Source organism: Carassius carassius, chromosome 39 (genome assembly GCF_963082965.1).
Source record: "Carassius carassius chromosome 39, fCarCar2.1, whole genome shotgun sequence".
Taxonomy (NCBI): domain Eukaryota; kingdom Metazoa; phylum Chordata; class Actinopteri; order Cypriniformes; family Cyprinidae; genus Carassius; species Carassius carassius.
The window spans coordinates 22341155-22349081 of NC_081793.1; the positions used below are offsets into that span (position 1 = coordinate 22341155).

The 7927-nt window shown below is 35.1% G+C and overlaps 2 protein-coding genes across 2 annotated transcripts; both read left to right on the forward strand.

Moving 5' to 3' along the window:
* The first annotated feature begins 642 nt into the window (after window positions 1-642).
* Window positions 643-2039, forward strand: LOC132121641 (tubulin-specific chaperone C-like). Its single transcript, XM_059531251.1, has one exon. The coding sequence runs from the start codon at window positions 804-806 to the stop codon at window positions 1860-1862; it is 1059 nt and encodes a 352-aa protein (XP_059387234.1). The 5' UTR covers window positions 643-803; the 3' UTR covers window positions 1863-2039.
* A 1302-nt stretch (window positions 2040-3341) lies between these two features.
* On the forward strand, window positions 3342-7085 carry LOC132121642 (peripherin-2-like). The gene is made up of 3 exons (XM_059531252.1): window positions 3342-4336; window positions 5091-5337; window positions 6603-7085. The coding sequence occupies exons 1-3, from the start codon at window positions 3756-3758 to the stop codon at window positions 6810-6812; spliced, it is 1038 nt and encodes a 345-aa protein (XP_059387235.1). The 5' UTR covers window positions 3342-3755; the 3' UTR covers window positions 6813-7085.
* Window positions 7086-7927: the final 842 nt, after the last annotated feature.

The following is a 7927-nucleotide window of genomic DNA, read 5'->3' on the forward strand; positions in this document are numbered from 1 at the left end:
ATTTTAAGTGCTAAAACTAACATGACAAATTACTAAACTAGAAAACACCGATTTTATATAAATATATATATATATACATATATATATATATATATATATATATATATATATATATATATATATATATATATATATATATATATATATATATATATATATATATATATATATATATATATAATTATTATTATTATTATTTTTTACTAATTCAAAACTAATAATGAACATATGCTGGGTTTATTTTTATTTACAATGCAGACATTGACCATGTACAAAATTTCAAAAGCAAATCAACAAATTGCAGGGGATATATTAATAATAATAATACAGTTGGCAAATTGTACAAATAAAAAACTAACAATTTCGTTTTCTCTACAGTAATGAGGTCGTGTTGCAATTGCAATTATATATAAAATATGTTAGCCTGAATGCATTGTAAGTCGCTTTGGATAAAAGCGTCTGCTAAATGCATAAACGTAAATTAAATAAATCAACTGTTGTTTTTTAAATGTAAATAATAAATATCACATCAATGATAAATCATTTATTAATCAAATATAAATATGACAGAAGAAAATTTAGCATCAGTTTCTGAACAAAGTCAATGTAATAAATATTTTTCCTCTGTCTAAATTATGTATGGGAAAACAGTCATCGGTTTATTATGAACGTGAACATTTAATGCTCCAATAGAACGCCGCGTTGCTAACGGCACTGATTCTTAATCCAATCGTCGATAAGCACACTTAGACGTGTCGTCACATGATCAATGCGCGTTCACCACTCCTATTTTGAGAAGCATCATGGCAGCTCTGGGAGTGGACGTTAATGTGGGGAATGATGACGGAGAATCAAATGCAGCTATCAAAGTTCCCGAACGCGTTTTACGAAGAGATCAAGCGAGGCTGGAGGAGGCAGAGCGCCGGAGAAACGCCAAGGAGAGCCAGACCGTAACAGAAGAAAAGAGCGATTTCTTCACGTCCACCTTTAATGATGAGAAGACAACAGTGGAGGAGATGCTCTATAGCTGTAACCATAATGACCGCGACAAATCCCAAAACACACTGGAAGAGGCCACTTTGAAAATCCAACAGCTGCAGAAGTTTTTCAATGACAGCATGATGTTTCTAACGCAGTATGAAATAAGACAGGCGCAAGCATCCCTGCAGAAGCTCCAGAGCTCTCTTGCTGAGAAAAGAGATGAGCTGTTGCCTAAAAAAAAATTCGCCTTTAGATCCAAGAACACCGGAGCAAGTAAGCAGCCCACACCGGATCAACAAACATCAGATAAATCTGATGCGGCTGGTACTGTAGTGGTGGATGCTGCCGTCTCTGTATATCAGTGTGGGTTCTCTAATGCTGATAGTCAAGTCTTAATCAAGCAAGCTGAGGAGATCCAGCAACGAGATGTTCTGTTATCTCATCTCACTAACTGTAAAGTCAGGCTTTATGGCTGTCCGAGCACTGTGCACATCAAGAACGTCCGCGGCTGCGAGATCCTCAGCGGGCCAGTCTCCAGCTCTGTTTTCGTAGACCAGTGCACTGACAGCACTTTATCATTCCCCTGTCAGCAGCTGCGCACCCATAACACCACTGCCACTCGGATATATCTGCATGTGACCAGCCGGGCAATTATAGAGGACTGTCATGGGGTCCAGTTTGCTCCATTTGCATGGAGTTATCCAGGAATTGAGGATCATTTCAAAGTAGCTGGACTTGATCCAAACAGAAATAATTGGAGAGAAGTGGATGATTTCAATTGGCTTGCTGCTGGCACACCTTCACCCAACTGGACTGTCATTCCTGAGGCTGAGAGAATATGTAGTTGGGATGTTGTGGGACAAGAATCCTTACAGTTATAATCTGATTACATTATTGTGTGCCTAGTCAATATGACGCTAAAACTGAGATGCTGTAAACAATAAATGTTCTAGAATTCCTCACTTACAAATGAATTGATAATTTATTAAAATTAAAATTAACAATGATGAATACAAGTATTTGAATGCTGTAAAGAATAATAAAGTCTGATTCGATTACATTTGTGTTTATTTTTGATTCACTTGTCAAAGTCTATGCATTTAATAACTAAAATCACAATACAATTATGGATAAAGGGATAGTTCACCCCCCAAAAAAATAAATATAAATTAATTGTTTCCTCACCCTCGTGTCATTCTAAACCTGCAGACATACCGTACTTTCTTCTGTGGAAAATTAAAGAAGAAATTCTTTAATTAAATATAATTTAATTAAAGAATATAATATAATACAACTATTTGGTTACCAACATTTTTCAAAATATCTTTGTGTATATTTTTATGTTGCGAGGAAGGATAAAAGTAATTCAGGTTTGGAGTGACGTTGAGGGTAAAGTGAATGGTAACAAAATTTCATTTTTTGGGGGAAAATATTTTTATTCTGTTACTATTGTTCAGACTTTTATTCATAGATTAACTTAAATGTAAATTTTGGTCTGGAAACAAATTTGGGAGTTGTTATTTATCTCTCAACATGAATGCTTTGTGGAAACATGCTATACAGACACTCATCTTAATGCTGGTGCTTCTTTTGTGTATTATGTGCAAAATATTATATTGTACTGTACATGTACACAGATGGGGTTTTTTATTTGAATATTTTAAAATGATAACAGTTAATACTAATTTCAAGAAGTGGCCTGTTATATTCAGGTACTGTATTATAGTGCATAATGCAACCTTTGTAGTCTTTGATACAAGTACAATCACTATCTGAATATGAAGTTCTGTAAGCTAGTAATTGTTCTGACTATTATTTTTTGTGAGTAAAATGAAACAAAGTATCATTTGACTAAATTAGTTAACGCATACATTGCCAACAATACTTATAGACTTCTTAGAATTTATTAATCTTAGTTAATGTTAATTTCAACCTCTAAAAAATTCTTAAAATCATCTCGCACCTTTTAATACACTATGAACTAACATGAATAATTGTTTTATTAACTAACATTAACAATTATATTCCTCATACTTAGTTCATGTTAGCTGATGCATTAACTAATGGTGATAAATTGTAGTGTCATGGTTCTTGACTATCATCAGTTCCATTAATATTTTAACTTGTAACAAAATGTTGAGATCCTCTCAAACAGTGCTGTGTTTGTCACGATCTCAGAGACCCTGGAAGTGGAAGTGTACTGGTCTTACATCTTTGCCTCCTGGTTTTTGGTGTCTCAGTTGTCATGTCAGTCATACCATGTGACCAATCAAGCCAATCACACACCACAGTAGCAGCTTACAGATGGGCTCATCTACTGGCCAAGGATTTCTGTAAATGGGATGAGGGTGATTAGCTGGGTTTAGGATGACGTACAGTAACTTTGTGTTTAATCATTTGGATCCTTGGCTTTTGTCCTCCTTTTACAGATAGAGGGACACCAGTATTTGCGTTAGTACCTGAGGACACTGCTGTTTTAATTATTGAGATGAAAATCCATTTTTAAGATTGTAAGGATAATGTATTACCTTGGCGTTTACCTTTAGAAGAAGCTGAGTTGGACTATTATGGGTGCAAAGATCATCATGGAAGTAGCTAACAGTTTCTCGTTTTACTGGAATGGATTACACATTGTGCCTTGAATGCACTTTCAACATTCAACTTCTGTAAGCTACATTGCACAGCTCTCTTTGGAGATCACCAAACTCTGAAAATACTTTTTTTTTTTTTTTTTTTAAAGTACTTCTATTTAGGACATTAACTAGTTATTCAACATGGCTCTCATGAAGGTAAAGTTTGACCTGAAGAAGCGGGTAAAGCTGGCCCAGATGCTATGGCTCATGTACTGGTTTTCCATTATGGCTGGTGTACTAATCTTCAGCATGGGCCTTTTCTTTAAAATAGAACTGCGCAAGAGAAGTGAACTTATGGACAACAATGAGAGTCATTTTGTACCCAACATTCTAATTGGTGTGGGACTTTTGGCATGTTGTCTCAATGCCTGTGGGGGCAAAATCTGCTACGACTCGCTCGACTCCACCAAGTTTGTGAAATGGAAGTCCATTTTGAAGCCCTTTCTCATTTGTTGTTTGTTCTTCAACTTCCTCCTCATTGTCACAGCGATGATGTGTTTTGCCATGCGCATTCCTCTAGAGTTCACACTTGCTGAGGGCCTGAAAAATGGAATGAAGTACTACAAGGACACCGATACACCCGGACGCTGCTACATGAAGAGAACTCTGGATCTCATGCAGATGGAGTTCCGCTGCTGTGGGAACAACAACTATAAAGATTGGTTCGAGATCCAGTGGGTGAGCAACCGATACCTGGACTTCAGCTCTAAGGAAGTCAAAGAGTGAGTGTCTTTTTGTTTCGGAATGGTTGGATGATGTCACCTTTAAATGTAAACATTGTTTCCTTTCAGTTCTTTTCTATTAGTTTCCTTCAGATATAGTTTAAACATTAAGATAAAGAAGCCTAGCACTTTTAAAAGCAGTAGCTTGTTGTTGAAGTTTTTATAATTACTTTTTTATGAAATCATTTAGCAAATTCAAAGTGAGGGTTGGCAATAGGTGATTTACAGGGGTCAATTTGCAGTGTAAGTGTTATCAGGCATGTTAGCCAGTTTAGATTTTGTCGCTAATCTTCTTGGAAAACATTTTCTTGCCCTCAGAGCTTACTGTCCCTTTTAATCAGTTGAATACCTGGTAGATTGGCTTGGAATAGACACTGAAGTTACTAGCCGAACACTTGTAATATTAAAGTGGTTTTTAATGGCTTTTGATGTTTAACACCTAACATGTAAAGTCAATTAAAAGTTTTCTAAAGTGAATTTTAAATTAATTAATTCATTTATATACATTGTATTTACTTGGTAATAAATAACAATAAAGTTATGAGGTATAATTCTTTGGAAGTTGCTTATTTTTATTGCGCATTCAGAGTTTTCAAACTAAAATGTTTTTGACCATATAATTACTTTTACTTCGAAATTATGATTTATGTCAAATGAAACATTCACAGTGCTTTTGATAATCTTGTAAATGTTGTTTTCAATTTACTGTAGATTTTGAGTCTTACTTCTGTCATGCAAAACTTTTTGTCTTTAGCCGAATCAGCAGCAATGTGGATGGAAGATACCTATTGGATGGCGTTCCCTTCAGCTGCTGCAACCCTAGCTCTCCACGGCCCTGCATCCAACAGCAAATAACCAACAACTCAGCTCACTACAGCTATGAGCACTACACCGAAGAGCTAAACATCTGGAAACGTGGCTGTCGAGACGCTCTAGTGTCCTACTATGGTGGAATGATGAACATTATTGGGATACTTGTGCTGATTGTCACTCTCTTGCAAGTAAGATGTTTAGCTTGGGAATTGTAATGTGCTGATCCAGGATCAGACTTCCTCTAATCTTAATGGAATGTGCTATAAAGGTCAAACTGATCTCTGATCAGTATTTAAAGTACGCTTTGTTCAGTTCAGACACTTAATCTGATAAATTGCCAATACAAGATGTTTTGTTGTCTGCACCTAATAAGCTACACATTGTTTTGGCTGTAGATTTGAGCGGTGGTTTAAACCTTGTCCTTTTTAAAAGACTATCCCAAAAGGGTGTAAAAGTGAAGGCTGGTTAGAGGTGTAGTGGCTAAACTTTGTATGACATTATACCATGACAGGACAGGAGCCTCGTCGCCTCAAACAATCACCTAACATGGCACTTTCATGGGAAACACCTAACTTGCTTGGTTATTATTAAATGTAATACACTGTTTGACTATGTAGTAATACTGAAATGTTTATTTACCTTCTGGGTTAAATTAAACTAGATGAAACAGGAACCAGCAGATGTTAGTTTAAGGAACTTTTTTTTTACTGATCTAACTTTTAAAAAAAATTGGTAAATAATTCCTATAATATATATTTTACTTAATATTTATTACAAAAATAATAAATAGAAAAAAATAATTTAATGAAAATAGTTAATTTGGACGATGCATTAAACATTTTTAGTTAGCCATTTAAAACATTTTGCAGTGTTTGCATATAAATTTCTATATTGATGGAAATAATTAAAAAGCATTTATTAAAACAAAAACTGCCAGGTTTATGACAAGTGGTAGCAACAAGAAGACCTTGAACTAGGTGTGGTGGAGATTAGAAGAGGGTGTGGTGACATTGAAGATTCACAGGGATCAAAGGTTGTATCTGTGGGGTGGGGCTTAATCTTGCTTTCTCGGGAAAAGATGATTTCACATCACCAACTGGAGATTTATATGTGTATGGTGGTGGTGGTGGAGGGTTACATCATTTATACATAATAATAATAATATTTATACCGTAATATAATATTTGAATTTAATTTATGGTGATTTAAATAAAAAACAATTAAATATTGTATTATTACTGTCATAAAAAAATCTATATTATATATAATAACTTTTTTGTACTGTCAGAGTAAAATTACAGTAATGAGCATCATGGGAACTGAGATTAATAGAAATATTAACTAACAAAAACACATTACTGGAATGAGAATGTGTCACAATGCGCAAAAAAAGTTTTATTTACACCTCGTTAGAATATACTATCTAACTCATATCTTTCATGTTTTGCTTTAGATTTCTGTAATGATTGGACTTCAATATGTAAACACCTCTCTGTCCACGCTGGTCAACCCAGAAGACCCTGAGAGTGAGAGCGAGGGCTGGATCCTGGAGAAGACTGTCAAAGAGACCTTCACTGACATCATGGCTAAAATGAAGGCCATGGGCAAAGGCAATCAAGTGGACGAGGGGGCAAATGAAGAGGCTGTTACCACTGTGAGCTGAGCAAACCCCGCCCATCAAACTTTGGCCACTCCTACCTGAGGTAGAGAGCTGTGTGACACAGCGTAAAACTGTAACTATATCTACACAAATACACAAAGTGTAGACAAAGCCAATTAATGAGGAACTGGTGAAGAAAAAAATCTAAATGCAAACCTTTGTCAGTCAGACACTTTTCTTTAATTAAATTTGTATAATAGAAACCCATATTATGGTGAAATTAAAAAAGAAAAAAAAACATTAATATCCAAATGATTGACTTGTAAAGATTGACTTGTTTTATATAAAATATAAATACAAACATAATGTAATTTTTCAAGCTTTGCTCTCCCCTCTGACGTTGTACTTTGCTACACAAACTCTAAATAATTTTATAGTCATATTTTGTTTTATTTAATATTTGAGTTGACATTCCACCATGACATTCAAGAATGGCTAGTCAGGGATTTGGAAAAGTGTGAAAGATATAAATATGTGAACTAGCCTCAGTGCAGTGAGTACTTCTATTTATTAGGATTAAAAATCACTATTTGTCATGTGACAGGTGTGACAAACGAAAAGAAAACAGTTTTTAAATCACCTTTCAAATTCTATGAGAAGCTAGACAGGTGTCTTGGGGACAAGTTAGATGCTTTGTTTTGTTTTATTTTAAAGTAATGCTATATATATAATACTGAGGTTGTTATTTGGGAACGGGTATAAAATTTTTTATATTTTTGTGACCCATCTGATGATGAGTATACTGCTGTGTTCAGCATCAGATAACACATGATTTCATGAGCACTAAAAGAATAGGCTGATTTTGCAGGTTTAGGAGACTAGCAACAAATGAGGCCCCAATGTGTGCTATGGTACAGAGGGATAATCAGGTCCAGGGTGAGGGGATGCTTGAGGAAAGCCCCTGGAGTTGAGGAGACAGCTAAAGACTGGCAGCTAAACCCTGACCTGTGACTTCTGCATTCCCCCTGAGCTCCTGTGCTTTTACATCCACACAATTGTTCCATGAAACGTCCCAGCCCAGAGACTGAAACTCTATGCTCAAATCTGTCATTTTTTGTAATATATTACAAAAAGAATTCACATTTTGTGTAAATAGTGTAGAATTATAGAATTGTTAA

Bases quoted from the DNA above. Each gene is read 5' to 3' on its own strand.
- LOC132121641 (XM_059531251.1), top strand. From the start codon at position 804: ATGGCAGCTCTGGGAGTGGACGTTAATGTGGGGAATGATGACGGAGAA.
- LOC132121642 (XM_059531252.1), top strand. From the start codon at position 3,756: ATGGCTCTCATGAAGGTAAAGTTTGACCTGAAGAAGCGGGTAAAGCTG. The intron at 4,337-5,090 runs GTGAGTGTCTTT...TTTTGTCTTTAG, and splicing joins AGCTCTAAGGAAGTCAAAGA to CCGAATCAGCAGCAATGTGG. The intron at 5,338-6,602 runs GTAAGATGTTTA...GTTTTGCTTTAG, and splicing joins TGATTGTCACTCTCTTGCAA to ATTTCTGTAATGATTGGACT.